This window comes from Dermacentor variabilis, chromosome 1 (assembly GCF_050947875.1).
Source record: "Dermacentor variabilis isolate Ectoservices chromosome 1, ASM5094787v1, whole genome shotgun sequence".
Classification (NCBI taxonomy): Eukaryota; Metazoa; Arthropoda; class Arachnida; order Ixodida; family Ixodidae; genus Dermacentor; species Dermacentor variabilis.
The window spans coordinates 8,275,640-8,292,702 of NC_134568.1; the positions used below are offsets into that span (position 1 = coordinate 8,275,640).

The window sequence follows — 17,063 nt, forward strand, 5'->3', positions numbered from 1 at the left end:
CCGCTATTCTAAAGCTCTCTAATATTCTTATATTTTTCCTTAAATTGACCAATCTAAATGTTACTGACATTATCGTTATCATTCGAGCGTTCCAATGGTAACATCTGGATATTGAGTAAATTGAGCAGTCGTGTGCATAATTAATGAAGCTACGTTAATTAACCTTTCAATAACTTATCTCAGGTGGCTAAAGCAAATGAGTACTTTGGAGCCCTTCCCCGGAATTTTCTAGCTGAGGCAAGAAATTTTTATTGAACTTGCTTCTGTAAGAACTATGCGAACAATTATGTTGTAATTAAACGCTCTCTAAAAGCGTAACTGACGCGGAAAAAGAGCGTCGGTAACATCGACCTGATCGCGCCCAGCCTTCTGTGATATTGTCATCAACGGTATGGCTCTGTGAACATGTTCGTTGTGGCCAGTCCGCTGTCGATGTTCATTCACGTCGTTTTTCTAGGGTAAGCAGTTTAAAGTTTTGATGACAATATAGCAGTAAATAGACAGTTCTTGAATAGCGTTTGCCGCCTTACGCACCTTAAGCACCTTTGCCGGGCGTTACGTTGCGCGTCTTTTCAAGACATTTAGTTTGCCGCATGGGAACGCAAACACACGGAAGACGTTATAAAGGAGGGCGCGGTCTGGTGACTCATGCCAAACGTACCCAAGCCAACACAGTCCATTAGCAACCATCCTGTTCTTGTTCTGCGACAGCGTCTCGATAGGTTTACGGGCGCCGGATTCGCCGAATTACTCAGAAATTGGACGCTCTTTGCGCTCATAACTAACGTTTCAGGTGAGTTTAGAAAAAGCGAACGCTCATTCCAGTAGTTACTGGCGGTTAATGCGAGTGAGAGCGTAGCCATCACGAGAATTCATGCTGATGTAAACCAAATGTAAACGCATCGCGAGCGTAAAGAAATAGCGTTGTCTTCACTGCGCATTATGCGAACGTTCGCGTGTTTCTGTGGTTTACGTGCGCTATTATAACGCACGTTATTTGGCGAGTCATAACGCGCTGATAACGCGAATACCATTCGGGACTTGCAAGTACCGGGCTCCCTGCGCTATCTTGCCCGCAGAGAGGAAATGCGGGCAAGACAGATGACCATGATTGTTGTGGGACGAGGTAAGCTCCAAAAGGGCGCAAACTTTTTTTTTTTAAATGCAGAACGTGGACATGCTCGGAATGTAGTGTCGGAGTTCATTTTTGCTGTGTTATACTGAGCACGATGGACGCAATGAATTGAGTGATGGTAGGTTGCGTCATAAAGTCATAGTAACTAAAGTATAATCTTATTTCATTTCTTTACTAAAATGCTTCGTCGTTTGAAGAAGTTGGCATTATGACAAAAATGGCGATCGCTATAGTATACGACAGCAGTGTCTTTGTTGCGACAGAAAGCGTCTGTCGTTATGACGGGATGTATCGCGCTGTGTTTTTTACTCTGTTTAACTTCGCTTAATGCAGCACCACAACGTGAGCCAACCTTGACCGGTATCCACAAAAAATTTTACGCTAAAATGTTCGTAGCAGAAAATGACAGCAAATCAAGACGTTGGACACATTAGCGAAGGAATATATCCAATGGCCAAGAGCACTTCAGAAAGGGAAGTTCTGTTCATCGCCCTAAAGTTTTCCAGGTTTTGATAGTCTTAATGTCCAACAAATGTTATGTGACCGAGACGAATATCATACACGCAATACTGCGGCAACAGAAATGGACAAAACAGAGCGCTAGTTGAGAAATAAATCGATTTGGCCCGTTGACTTGGATATTGGAATTTGTGCGCACTGAAAAACTGAGCCGGCTGCGCACGCGATTGGAATATGGAGAAAGATGAGGAAGTATAGCAGTCACGAGACTCGCATGCTCACGCGCCAGCCTCGAACGGACCCGACGACCAAATCAGCCACAGCAAGGTGAGCCTGCAGTTCAACTCTTTCCGCTCTTCTGGCGCCCCCCCCCCCCCCATTCTGCTGTCTCGTTCCTTTTCGTCTGCCTTCGTGTAAGAAACGCGGATGACGACTGTGTGTTTCAGAACGCCTACCGTAGCAGTAGCTGTTGCAATGGGCATATAGGCCTAACAGTAGGCGGACCGTTGGAAGGCCGAGAGGTTAATGGATGCATGGAGTTTTTCCGCGACGTCCCGGCGAAATTAAAAGAAGTGCATTTACAGATAAAACGCGTGGCTTAACCTGCACGGTGTTTGTCTCTGCAAGCTTATCAACGCTAAACTGAGGCAAATGTCAACTGGTGTTGGGTCGTTAGCGGTTACGTCCGTCTTTAACGTCCCTTCCCCGCCGCACCTCCTCGACCGTCTCTTTGTTATCTTTTCTCTAGTAATTTCAGCTTCATTTTTTGTGTTCTCATTCATATGTGAGTCGAGATGTAGCAAACGTAAGAAAGATATATCTCTATTGTGCTCAAGGCGGTCATTGTGAAATAACTCGAAATGCGCATACAAACGCCTAGGGTAATGGTAGGGAACTGTGGTCGTATTATATGAGAATTATTTTCCTTCCGTTTGTATCATTCATCGCAGCAAGCGGCTGATGCTGGCGATATATAGCGACGACCTTGCGTGACCACAGGCAATGAGGAAGGGCGGATAGACTTCTGAATGAAAATAATGTGTTACATAATACGGCACCTGGTTCTATCGCAGCAACAAAACATTCGCCATTCTTACATGCCGCGCCTATAGTGGCCGATGGCAGCAATAATGACAGAGCCAATGACAGAGGGCCAAAAGGATGAAAATCGAAATGAATCGAATGTGAATCCCTGCTCCTCCCAAGCTAACACGCTAGGTAGACCAATACGGTTGACAAAGGGTGCAGCTCTAATCCCAAGGTCCCTATTCATAAAAATTATTAACTAAAAGTGTTCTTAAGGAGTTAAACCTGACGCTGGAGATATCGGCGAAGGCCAATGACGAAGTGCACTGACGGCCGAATTGCTTTGCGAATCCTGCCCCGGATTCACATTATATTTACAAGCATTTGTGGCCTCATAGAAAGGCCTAACAAGAGAAATATAGCGAAAATGTAGACTTATTGCGGCAGCCGCTGCCATTTGGCCGACTTGGTGCGGCTTGATCTTACGTAACCCAGCGCAAACGGAGACACCGACAAGAACAAAAAAATTATATGGGACAGTCTCTGGTGTGAAGCGCTGTCTGACTGCTGCTTTCGTTCGAGTCCGTGTCATTTTTTCGCTGTGTTACCTACGATGAAGCTTTTTCTCGACGACAGTTTAGTCTTTTTGCTTTTAATGGTCATTCAACGAAAATCACAGTTACAATCTCCGGACTACATGAACTCCCTTGCGCGAGCTCGTGGCATACAGCCCATGGAGCTTGACGCAAGGTCGATTATTTCGATATTGGAAAGTTTTAGAATAGCGTTCACAAGCACGCGCAAGCAACTTGAGCACTTACATGAACAGCGTTGTCCTCATTCTGCGTGCTCCGTAAGCTATTCGGTTCTTAAATTACGTGCGCTTTGCTGACGTATACATGTTATTCCGCTTACCTTAACGCACGTTATTTTCGCGTGCGCTATAAGCAACAGCGTTGTGAAACGTGATGGCACCAGTGTCTCCTGCTTGAATTCGAAGTGTCTGGGTGGCGACACTTTCGCTATCGCTGATATCGGCGAAAAGATGGTGACGCAAGCTTTGAATTCATCCCAAACCTCCTTAATCAGAAGCGATGAGTGGCTACTCCGCCTAATTTCCGTGATCATCGGACGACGCTGGCGTCTGAAGGCCTGATTAATCGCGTCGACACAGAAATGGTAGGACGAATACTAGTACACTATCTTGGCTTGGACTGCATGGTTCGACACGATGCACCAAGTGGCACCCTGTCTCCCAATTTTTATGGTTGTTTTATTTTTATTTTATTTCGTCGTTTGCTCTCCCGAACACTTTAGGCTAAGTATTCAAGGGACGTCCATCGTAGTGTCCAGTAAAAAAGCTTGCGCTTATAGTACGAACAGCGTTGAACGCTGTTCTAAAATCGTGTATTAGCATATGCGTGTGTGATAGGGTAATTATTGGGAACGTGCTATAGCAGCGCACAAGAGACGAATGGACGGTGAAAGCCAAAACACTGGTGCTTGTTTTTACAATCCTTCGTTTCCTCTGCGCAGCTACTAGCTTCCCATTATGTATCAACTCGCTTAGCTTTCGGTTATTTTATAAGTGAATTAGTCTCTCTTACTCGGTGCTTTTCATTAGTGTTAGTTTTCAATGTAATGCGTTCTTAACTGTCAAATGTCAACGCACCGTCGTCAAGCGGACATGATAAAATACGTGCGGTTTTCTTCATCAGCCTTTCTTATTGCGGTTATCGTTCGTTTTAAAACTTGTTGGCCGAAACGGGACTCGCCGCTGCCTTGTGTTGTCAGCGTTAATACGAAGGAAACCTCTAAACAATGTCGAACCATATCATCTTGCTTTCACTCACATCTACTTGCTGGAAAAGAATCGTGCACGTTATCGTTTACTTCGCTTACAAGCACTTCGCTTCATTATAACGGTTGAGTATCCGAACTTCACCGTCACATTTACCTACGGGCACAGAAATTGCTGCTATTTACGCAGTTGCATTAGCTTTCCACGGCTTCATGGATTCAAGCATAGATCCTAATTATTCTCAGTTTTAGCAGAACCTTCCATCGCGAGCCAAAACTTCGAACAAAACTGGATTTTGCTTAACGAAACTGGATTTTGCTTTCCTACTTTAATTATGTGCTGCAGGAATGTCTCTTTATCAAACACGCCACTGTATCTTGAAGTTCGCGTCCCTGCTTATGAAATGACACCAGCAGTGTCCATTAAGTGCTGTTCACGGAAGAATTTTCGGCCTCATACTCTTTTAATGCACTGAATCACACAACGGCTACCATGTCAGATGTCAGTATCAGGTTGCTTCGGGGCGGCTTTGTGCTTGAAGAGTTAACAAATATTGTTAAGCAACAACATTGCAAGTTTATTTCAGTCTAGTGCGAATTGCAGTCGGTGAGGAATTATGAAGCTATAATACGGATTCATATCAGTGAAAAGCACTCTGTTTCTGCTGCTTAAATAATGAGACGTGCAATAAATGATTGAGCTTTTATAAGTATTTAGGCTTAGCTAGTAAAAACGCATGGCCATTAAGCAGAGCGGATTACAAGCCCTTGGATTTCAGCAAGCCGAAAGCTTTCGCTCTGAAATGTTAAAATTAGAACCCCGAATAGCTCATCCTGTTCAACTAAGCTAATTACTTAATTTTAGTTTGAGTTTACAGATGTGGCCCATGACCCTTTCTTTAATAACTACATAAAAGACGCGGCGATGTGCAGTGTCTTTAATGTTTAAGAAATACAAAGGCATCGATTCAATGAGCTCTCATACTTAAGAGGAAGCTTTAGCTCGGTGCCAACTCAGTACCAGCTGTTCAAATACATGTAAAACGCAGGAAATGTTTTATGAAAGAGCCTCTGGACCAAGTTGAATGAAACTGGTTGCATTTGAGAGGAAAATGTAAACTCTAGTGATGCTTAAGTCGAATGTTGAAAACGACCTGACATTTTTACGAAAGCTGCCGAAAATTGGTATCATTTAAAAATATAGTAGCAAAATGTTTACACATGCGCAACTATGCTTCAAAAGCAGATACCGCTGTTTTGTAAATTGCATATGTTAGAATAGCTAAAACGTACACATTTGATATATGAACTGACAGCTTACTTGAACTCGTTACAATGTTTGCGAGTACTTTGCAAAAATGCTACTCACATAGTATAATGGTATACTTCATAGTTCTGTATGATATACGATGTTCCTTTTTTTTTGCTTTACATAAAATATTATGTAAATTTTGCACAATTCTGACATTATATTTCATAGCTGACTTAGAGTTGGGAACATGGTAGTATAGTGTTTTGAAATTTCGCAATTTTGAACCGTATTTATTAAGACAGTAATAGCGTAGATTAAAATTTCACTTGCAGCAGTGACTAAATTTTACCTTTGCCTTTTATGTGCATTAAAGTTCATCCAACTCCGTATGCTGGTTGCCGAGAAAAACAATTTCTCCGTACGTATGTGTTTAGACGAGAATCCCCGAGCTAACGCATCCTCTTAAAGGTAATATTCCGTTCAGATATTTCGGCAATGAAACTGCTATACTCGCGGACAGCTTTCTGTGGCAATGAAGGTAAAGCTACTGAGGCAAAGCGCGCACAAGTGGGAGCGCTTCTGAAAGGAGTCCCACATTTTCATTCGCTTTAGTATAAGCCGGGGAAGACAAAAGCATAAACACTTTTTTTTACAACAGCTAAATAAGACAGACCACTCAACTTGGTGTTGAAGTTTTCTGATTTGGCGGCTTCTCCCTCCCGCGTCTTGGCAAAGGCAGAACCATCGCACATGGAGGCTGCATCGGTTCTGCAGCGTCCGTAGCGAGAAGAAAACCGAAAGCGCCGCCAAACGCTGCCGGACCACATGGCGCGTTCATACATGTGCAAAAGCTACGCCCTTGTAGCTTAACCTTTCGTGGCCGCAGAAAGTTGTCGGCGAGTAGAAGAGGAAAGTTCCATTTGCTCCGTTTGCTCTGGTCATTTGATCGCTAATGGACGTGCCTATCTGCAGCAGTTCACTGCACGCACCGCGAGCCATTGTCCAGCGTACCACCCGCTTCCTCTCAAGGTACGTACGCCCTTTGCTTGCTGATTCATTCCGCAAACTTCAGCGCAATGGTGTTTCATGCCGAGCGATATCGTAAAAATAATAGATGCGGAATCGGGAGTGTACGACTTGCTTATGGAGCCTTCAATTTTCGCTGTTTTCCAAGCGTGCGCGATAACACCTCCTATAGGTCTTTCATTTTTTTTTCCTTTTTACGCGGAATTTGATCTCTGCATCATTGTCGTTCTTTTTTCTAATATTGCCAATGCCGACTGTGTGCTTATTTCGCGGTCACCGTGCAACTTATGTTACTGCTTGTGATATCGAGCTAGCTATTTAAGCGATAGCGTATGTGCAGCAAAAGAAATAAATATAGGCGATAATTGAGTCAGTAATTTCTGAATAAGATTGCTCATTGTAAACTAATGTTATTTTTTTATTGTGATAACGAAAAATGTATGAAATAAAAGCAAAATCGTTCAGCGGAATTGTTAATACCACCAACATAGTAGGCTGATTTTCTTTTTGTTGTTACAAGTTTTTTTTCTTTCTTACGTGTTGGCACTTACCCTGTGTAGAGTCGGATGGAACGTTTGTTGCTCAGTCCAGTGGCTCAATCCAGTAGCTCCGCTGAGTAATACATACGCTTTTTATCCACAAGAACTACGCGCTCCTTTACTTGCGTCCACACAATAGACGAAACCACCTTCTTGGCCCTGGAAGCCGACGTGACGTGAAACCGTGTTTACGATTTCGCGAAAGCCGCGTAATACCTATTTTTTTTTTACTGCCGGTTGGACCTAGCAGCTGTGGAATGAAGGCGCTTCCTCTGGGTATTGAGCAGCTTTGTCTACTTTATTCACGTTATACAAGAGCGGGTCACATACACGATGTACTTTTCAGTTCCTTTCGTACGTCGAGAAATCTCCGGCATTCAGCGGCAATTAGTAGAATATTGTCAAGAAAAGTAATTCTGCGGCTGTCGGAAACTGGGTATAGAAATGAGTTTCTTCTTAGAGAACGACTGCGTTCGATATTGCAGCGTAGGGCGGAAGGGTGTTCGTTTGACACCCTCGCCAAGCCGATAAAAATTCGGCGCCCCGCACTGTCAGTCCACCGTGTGATTCTTGCCCACCAGACCACGCGCGGTTATGCGGCGACGTGACATATCGACCTCGATGCCAGTCCGTCGTCTCGATATGCTTTTCTCGCACGTAGTGGACCCGCATGATATAAGTGTCACTGGAAAAACAGTGCCCCGCTGGTTTCGTGGCTCACGCACAAGAAATGTGAACTTGCGGCAGCGTGCTTCCATGCGCCGCTTTCTATTGTAGGCCGCGTGTGACCTACGTAAGCAATGTATTTGGAAAGTGTGGTGTGTGCAGTTATGCCATCAGCGTCAAGCATCAAGGACATCCAGACTGCACAATGAGATGTGAATTTAGTGTGGTTTTATTCATAAATCTGGGCCTCTTCTTTGGAGAAGATGCGTAATTGCATGGAAAGAAAAAAGTGCGAGGTGTTTACATGTGATTTCATGGTTCCGTGCAGGTGTCCGGGAGGCGTCGAACGGGCTTGGAAGCTCATGTACTTGTAGAGGTGGACAAGAGAGCGAAGTGGTCACTTAGCCGCAGCTTAGTTGCGGCCTGCGAACGTACTTAAAGTGGCAGCCTCCTCAGGATTGTTTTTCAGCGACGGCGCTATTGACAGACTAACCGTTTTCGGGGAAAGAATTCGAAATGTAAATACGTAGAAGTAACGACATTTGCCTCAATTCGACTGGAGAACGTGCACACTTGGTCTGTTCTTGAACGAAACATCGCCTTTGCCGTAACGAGGACAGCGAGGTGCCGTAATAGACAAAGGCATTCTGACCTACCGTATCTCGCATTTTTTCGCGCGCAGACCTGCAGGCGTTGACCAGCTGCCGTACAATATCGGACCCTGCTGTGCGCACGCCTGTCGCCGTAATGGATTTTCGCCTGACGGAGCCTCGCCTGAGTCCCAAGCAGCAGGCGCTGCTACTGCGGGTCGGGCTCGCCCTGCTTGCGGCGTCGGTGATTCTGACGACCACGGTCCTGGTGCTGACGAGGAGCCACCGCGTGATGCCTCTCCACCTGAAAGCCGCAGCGAAGAAGTCGCCTCATCGGGCCGCGCAACTGTGCAACACTACCTCCTGTCGCCTGGCGGCGTCGCTACTCAAGGCAAGCCCCGCATGCTGATAGAATGGCGTTTACGCGCGGCAGGTGGGCCAGCAACGATTACGTGCTGAGGGCTTTTTTTCTTTCCTCTGGAGGGAGGCGGCTCTGTACAATCGTGCGACACGTCAGGTAGACAAGCTACAGAGACCCCTATGCTCCTTCATCTACCGTAAAGTCTCGTGACACGATGAGGCACGATAGCTGCGGATCGGTCCGCGCCAATCCGGTATACGAAAGCGAGAGCTCTGCGCAAATTCGTGCGACGCGATTGCTGGAACTCGAAAGACCCCCTGTCGCAAGAACTTTGCCGCTGCGTATGTGCCATATACGCGATGGCCATTGCATGCAGTTGGCCGTACTTAATTAGTGGTATGTAGTTGGAAACGACCGTGTTTCGGTATGTACGTAACTATACAGACACCTACTTGTTGCCTCCTGAAAGTCATCAGCGTTGCTTTAGTTCATTTTAAATTACAATTAGGTTGTGGATTGTAACGCTTCCGAACCTGCAGAGTTGATTGCGATTGACGCCGTACTCGAGACAACGGATTAATTTGAACACCTCCACCGGTTCTGTAGCGTACACCTAAATTTAAACTACGGGAGCATTTTTTGCACCTCTCCCCTATCAGAAATACGACAATCGCGAGCAGCATTCAAACCAGCGACCTCGTTTAAGCTGACAGAAAATTAAGCGTCATAGCCACTGACTAACCGAGACGGGTACTTTTTTTGTTTGCGCAGCCTTATATTGCAAAAATTTCTAGTACGTGTATGAATTCACTAAGGTCTTTCAAGTGCTACTTTTGGTTCAGAGAGAGAACCAGGATCTTAGAATGCTCGTCGCAGGAGAAAGACTGGAAGGCAGAATTTATTTTAGACGGAGAGTGTACGAATATTCGAATGCTAATAAAATATTTCGTGTTTGATTTGCATTCTATTCCGGAATTCACTATAAAAATTTTGCAATATTTTTCTGTTCGGATATTTAAAAACATATTCTTGACTTTTATGCGACAGAACCATGATGCGATTATGAGGCGCGCCGTAGCGAAGGACTCCGGAATAATTTTGACCACCTGGAATCTTTTGAACGTCCGCCTAAATGTAAGCTCACGAGCGCTTGAGCATTTAAGCCCCATCGAGATGTGTCCCCCGCTCCTGGGATTGAACGCACGAACTCGAGCTCAGCAACGCAAAGCCATACAGCCACTAGGCTCCCGGGGCATTGTTTTAAATATAAGAGATAACACTTAGTGGAGTCTCCAGTGCGATGTAAGTGGGGCTGTTCCAAGTGTTGCTGGAGCGAGCGAGCGAGCGAGCGAACAAGTTCTAGTCTTATACATCAACTAGTCCACAGTTGTTGTGCATGAGGGCCGCGACTGTTGAACAGAGGCACGGCGTTCAACTTCTGCTCGATAATTTCCAGCCATTTGATAAGGATTTCATTGTACTTTACGCAAGGAAAAATTTCATTGTACACTTTGTTTAGCAATAAAAAACTATAATGTACTTGATTGCATATTCTACTGGTCTATTTCCGGAATATTCGTGCTTGACTTGATTCATAAATTTAGCTATCTGAATGCCCTGTTGTGTGAACTTCTTTCCTTGTAAACATGCGCTAAACGGCGCGTATGTATTGGAGAGAAAGGCTTGTTGTCTCGCAGATTACGCTAATAAAAATTATAGTGAAGGCTTTGTTCAAATCTTTTAGGTCGAAGGCTCTATGTAGGACCATTATGTTCGTCAATAATATTGTGCGTATGGCTCTTGTACAATTTCGACACACCAAACTCTTGTGCGCCCGTTCTAAGAAGTGTCCTGCATTACTCCAATAATAAAACCCAAACTAATGTTTAATGATCGAATTGTACGCTAATAGGTGTTTTGCATAACCATGTTTTGACGGATGGAGATTCGGCGACGCTATACAGCGGAGGTATTCCACCATACAACACATAATATCCTTGAGATTATAGATAACGTGGGTGTGTAGACGTGCGTGACCTATTAGATGACACACCCTTTGATGAGGTGCTATTTATATAGTGTGCAGAGGAATTACTGGCTCCAGAAACAGCCGTAAATTTATATTTGTTGTTTTGTTCGAAGAGCCGTATTTCACATGACGTCGATACAGCATTTAGGTCCAATTTCGGAACAACAAAGCCATCAGTCATTCCTTGAAGGTTTAGTTATCATCGCGCGCTAGTAAGATGATGAAGCACCGGGTCCGAAATCGTAGATAGAAATATATTAAAAATACTAAGGCTTCGGCATGCACCCACCACTGTGGTAAGGCAAAATCCAGTGCTTGGTTTTTTCTTAATGTTGTTAGCCAGAATTAATTGAGAATAACTAGCAAGAAAACGTTTAAATCAGGTAACGAGGCAAGGATGAAGATTAAGCAGGCACGTTTTACAGATAAGCGTTACGCTACACAGTTCTTCGATGGCTTTAGAAAGTGAAGTCAATTCAGTGAGCCAGTGACCACGTGCGAAAAGGTAAGCTAAGGTTTTCCCAGCTGGCTTTTAAACTTTACAGACTGCGTCGAGCGGCCATTTTGTGCCTCAATAACCTATCAAAACTCCGTTCATCTGTTATAGGAGGGATCAAGGAGTAAAGATTCCCTTTCAAACAAAAAGCCGTATTGAGTTGGTATGGCACGATATTTACAGAGATCTTGGAGAAGCAGCAAAAAATAATAATAAAAAACAATTACTTGCAATGCTCAGTAAGGTGAACTGAACATGGTATGTGTGATCAAAGAGGGGTCGTTCCTTTTTCTGGCGTATTAATGCTTCATCTCGCTGATTATGCTTCCCCAACCACTGGGGTGCGGAAGGAAGTTGTGCTGCCACCGGTCAAACACAAGTGCAGGTACGACGTCATCGTGTAAGATGTCGATGTACGAAAGCGGGGGATGCATGGCAGTCGTTGCATGCATGCTATGCACGTAGCGTGTAATAGCCGACTTTAACCTGCTCAGTCGAGCATACGGCAACATATTAATTAGCAGCATTGATTTCACCAGCACTTAGCAAACAGAGCAGTGATAACGTTTTGACTAATTTTGTTTGCTTGCGTGTTTCTTCATTTCCTTGTTTCGTTTGAGAGGTAGACACTTCATCGTCCGAGCTTTTTCAAGCACCACACAGACAATACGAAGAACATATCAAAAGAGGAACTCAGATAAGAAGAACGCCCATTTAAACCATATAATCTCAATATGAACTCGAGGAAACGAAAGCCAGATAGTCTTACCATCTTACCATCGACACCTTCCTGCGAGTATAGTCTCACAGTTGATCGACGAGTATAACGGGATAGCAGCACCGCGATGCCTCCCTTCTAGACCACTGAGTGCGTCCCACTCTGTCAACACTGCGCTCTAAACAAACGTCCTTCTCAGAAGCTTGGACAGTCGCTAATGCTGGACGCACTGCTTACAAAACCCGCTGCGTTAACTTCACACTACAGCACTGCACGATCGCACTCGCAGTGGCTGCCTATGCCCCAACATAGTGGCCGATCTACTTCCTTGCTCTCCGCGGCTACCTAGTCGAGAAGCAACTGGTGCTACGCGTGCCATCTGGAAGAACCTCGACCCGTACGCACAAAAAGCTCTTACGCTGGAATTGTTTCTGAAACAAAATTTCGGGCTATACTGAAGCTGGACACGTTATTAGCGAAAGTGACCGGCCAATCGCAAAGAGCCCTTACGATCGAGAAGCTTTGTAAATTCGGCCCCCCGTTGCGCCGAAGTTATGCTTGGTTGCCCACTGGTCAAACACCGCCCCCGCGGCAATAACCACGTAGCTTTACTTTTTTTTAATGTCTCTATGCTTACCCAACGAGAAAAACCGTGTCCGTCCATCCGTCCGTCCGTCTTTCCATCTGTCCGTCACATACGATTATCACCGCTTTCAATATAGAACCCGCCGCAGCGAGCGACTTTACCTTCATGCTGCCTGTCACTTCAACCCAAACTAAGCGGTGACAACACAGCGCTCATGCAGCTTTCAGCCCACGCCGCACCCTGCCCCTTTAGCACATCGCTTTCAAGGTACGGTCCAGCGCGCCTCTCTCGAACGCAAAGCTGCGAAAACACCGCGCGCAGAGCTATCACCATTCGGTACTCTCTGCCCGCATTGCAGCTCGCTTTTAAGATACGGTGCACGTGGCCGTGCCATGCGCAGCTGCCGCTGGAGTAAGTTTGATCACGGTTCGTAATGGTTTGACGCGGATGGATAATGCGCTAAAGATGAAAATGGCTTATAATGATCGGAATGCCATCAGCGCAACTGGGGCCGCTACCTGCAGTACTTTGCTTGCGTTATCAATTCACCGTACGCCGCCGTCTGCACCAATTCGTATCGCCACAGCGCTGTCGTCTGTACTGGCCGGACCAAGTTTCATAACACTGATAGCTACACCGGGTTGTGTGGAGGTGAGCAAGTGGCATAATGCTTACGCATACTTAGACAATTCCAAAAGAAGCTTCTACGTGAATTTTTATATCTATCAGTTGTGCACTGGGTGATAGGAGGACGATGAAGCAGCCGACAATATCTAGACGCTTGTGCAAACAGTGTTAGTGAGCTTCTGCACGTTATTTACCAGCTGAAGTGCTGCCATTAAGAGTGTATCCAACGTCTACATGCGTGGCAAGGTGGGCGCGGAGGCACTTGTTCTTGCAAATGAACGCGGCCATGTATATATATATATTGCTTGTGCCCCCCTCCCCATCCCGGCGTATGTTTTTTTTCTGAATAGATTCTTGAGGAGCACCTGGTAAATGCTATTGACGTCCATCGTTGCTTCCGTTGCTTTGCTTCGTATTTTATTACATAGCGCGATGGCAGTTGTAACGACGTTAGTTTCTCAGTGCTGTATCGCGAAACGTTTTTTTTTTTTTTTTTGTTGCTCGTAAGGTTGTTTGCCATTGGCCAGTCACCTTCTGTAATATGTGCGACATTAGAATTACCTGACGTCCACTCTTAGGAACAGTTCAAGCGTAAAGACATTTTTTTTAATACGGGCCACGGGGCCGAATTCACAAAGCTTTTAGTTCGTGAGTGCTCTTTGCCATTAATTGGACAGCCGCCTTCGGCAATAAGTGCAGCTTCCCAGCTGTCTGATATTTGCTCTTACTAGCAGTTCTAGCGAAAGAAAGTTTGCTGAATAAGAGCCTAAGATTCTTTTTTTTTACGTCCCAATGGTGTAGCTAATGAAACGAAAGCTCACGCACGATCAGACCTTTCTTAGCTCTCTTAGCTGCTGTTTGAGGTGCAATCTTGAACAGATGCAGGGCGCGTTACCCGAACACCCGTTTGCAGGCTATGCAAGGGCCACTGTGCTCATTACCGTGGTAGCAGTACTAGTAGTAATGTAAATGCTTGTGGCTAGAGCCACCTGTAGCTGTCAGTTCGCAAAATGCGGCAGGACCGCTTCGGTGGGAAAGCAAGGGTCCTATATAACGTAAAACTATTCCAATATGTTTTTGTTCCAATCTACTGATGTCAAATTTACATAACCGCCGGCCCGAACATTGGGCAGTGACTCAAGACGTTGTCTGAACAGGTCAATGAAACGCTCTCCTCGATTATAGGACGTCACTTCTGATTGCTTTGAAAGCGAGGAGCACTGCCTTAGTTGGAAGATTTTTCTTGTATAATTGGCTGAGCAGAGGCGAGGAGCATGCGGAAATGGAGAGTATTTCGTTGGGGCCGGGCTAGCGCAGTGAAAGTAGAATGGTGCGATCGTCTGTGATTGACCCGCTTCTTCTTGCTTAGCTTTGGTACCTGGCACGAAATTGCGGCGGTGTGCAACGGAAGGGTAAGAATGCAGCTTAAACGGATGCTCAGCGAAGAAAATTTAGCATAGCGATGTCGTGCACGTGCTGAAAGGGCTCGAAAACGTTATATTGCCAAGAAAAAAAATTATTATACTCAAATAAGTCCATTCACCTCGACAGGTATGAGTCGCCAGTGCCAGAGCATTCGGCGGGCGGCCATCTTCAACTTGTTGCAGAACGTGGCAGTGCATGGATATCCCCCCCCAAAAAAAAAAAATCAATTTTGTTCGGCACATTAACGCACCTGTAATGCTCATACGTTCCTTTGACGCGATGAGTTCTCGCGGTTCTCTGACGTTGCGTGACAGACAGGTGCAGTGGGCGCCGCCCGAAAGCTTTTGACCAATTGCAGAGGGCTCATTGCGGAAAAGGCTTTGAATCAGAAGTAGTTGCTTTTGTTCGGTCTAATTATGCGTAATCAATGTGCACACGTTGTATCAGACGAGCTTTCGCGGTTTTCCTGGCATTGCGTGACAGCAAAGGGAAGTGGGGGTGTCGCGAAATTTTTTTTACCAATCGTGGAGGGCCGGTTGCAGAAACTGAACAGAAAAGTTTGGAATGACTTCACGATTTAGCGCCATAGGACATATTCCGAGTGGAGCGACGGCTGCAAAGTTAAAAATCAAATGGCTTCATTTACTGGCGTAATATAGGATTCTATGCACAAGTTCGGTTGAAAGGCAAGGAAAATAAGGAAGTATAATTTCGCAAATTCTGTTCGCGCTTGACCACTATGTGTTGGGTGCTTTTCTGTAGCGCATCTCGAGTAGGCATGTAAATCGATTCCGCCTGCAACGTTTGACCGCTGCATGCGCAGGAGACAGTGAGCGGCGACCCCTGCGACGACTTCTACGCGTACGTGTGCTCGGGGTGGCTTAACAGGCCATCGTTTACCAGCACGTACGACGAGCAAGAGACGCGGCTGTGGTCACACGCGCGCTCCGAGCTCAAACGCATGGCGCCGAGCACGACGACGACGTCGCGCTTCGGTTCTACCGCAAGGTGAGGCAGCGCTCGCTCATCACCTGTGTTTCTTCGCTCGTTAAAGATGAGTTCCAGTCGTACTGGCTTTCGCGAGCATCACCCAATTCCTCTCCCTTTTCTGGTAGCTTGCCCGTAACCCGTTCAATAAAGTTATCCGTTCCAAACTAAACGCGTTCTTAGTTCCAGTTATATTTCTCCGTTTGTGTATGCACTCTCTCAGTGTTGTACTTGACGCAAGAAAAGAAGTGCCATTAAATTGATCAAGTCAATCGGAACGATGGACATATTTGCTACGTTGGCCGGCCAAGGGCGAACTGTTTTAGCGAAGATTTTCGAACCATGTTGGTGTTGATCAACAGGCCCTTCAGGTCAATTTACTGCCCTACTGTGAGAGCTAGCGGATCAAGAAAAGAAATCACGCTGTCAAAAAAGCTCAAGACGTTTGAGGAATAGGCCTACATTGCTGCATCTTTTAGAGCGATGCGCTCTATTACTCTCGGTGCAAACCCAGAAAGCGCCTGGTTCCGTAAATCTCACCTTCAAACTCTGTCAAGGTCAAACAGGGACGTAGCCTGCATAATGCGTTGTGGATCGAAAACGAACAGCGGCTCAAGGTCAGTCTTTCGTGCTGCCACCGCCACAGCCTCTGGTTGCATGAATTTTAAACTTGCATATCAACTGGATAAAACTTGGATGCAAACTTGGATAAAAAGTGCTTGGTGACGCAACCCAACGCGCCATTCCAAAGGGAACGCTCACAACATCCATGCATGCTTCACTGCGCGTTCGCACCGGAGCGCTGACGCGCGGAGCGACGTCTTTGTGTTGTCTTGTGCATCGTGCAATTGTAGATGTGGTAGTTGCTGCTACAAAAAGTTAAGTCTCTGCAAACCAATGTTTTCGTCCTTTCCCAAAGCAATAAAAACCGAGCTATCGCTCGACAAACTTAGTTTGACCGCGTTCAACCATGGCAATTCTTTCTCTTCTGTGTCGTTTGGAATGGACACGTAAAAAGGTGTTCAAGCTCGAGGTCTCTTTACAAATCATGTTGTACCCTACAGCAGTTCTAAAGGGACCCGTGAAAAGCAATAGAGAACATATCGCCAAAGAAAGGGAATTACAAATAGTTATTGCAAACTAACCCTAATGCGCAAATTATTCTCTAATTAGCCTAAGCGGTGACCTGAACGTGCGCCAGCGCTTTTCTCTTTGAGTCCCCAGTCACTTAAGCTACATCATAGAACCAATATGAAAATGAGATTGATATGTCCCACTTCATAAGTGAAACATATGTAGACCGAAATGAAAATTTGCATAGTAACAGTGGAAAGAAGCTCC

The 17,063-nt window shown here is 45.5% G+C and overlaps 1 protein-coding gene across 1 annotated transcript in view; it reads left to right on the top strand.

Annotated features, from left to right (window-relative positions):
- LOC142573202 (uncharacterized) overlaps positions 1-17,063 on the top strand; it is a 145,920-nt gene that overhangs the window by 96,560 nt on the left and 32,297 nt on the right. The window contains exons 2-4 of the mRNA XM_075683021.1: positions 6,645-6,701; positions 8,586-8,884; positions 15,559-15,743. Of these exons, the coding sequence (XP_075539136.1) occupies positions 6,645-6,701; positions 8,586-8,884; positions 15,559-15,743 (541 nt within the window). The remainder of the gene's footprint in view (positions 1-6,644; positions 6,702-8,585; positions 8,885-15,558; positions 15,744-17,063) is intronic.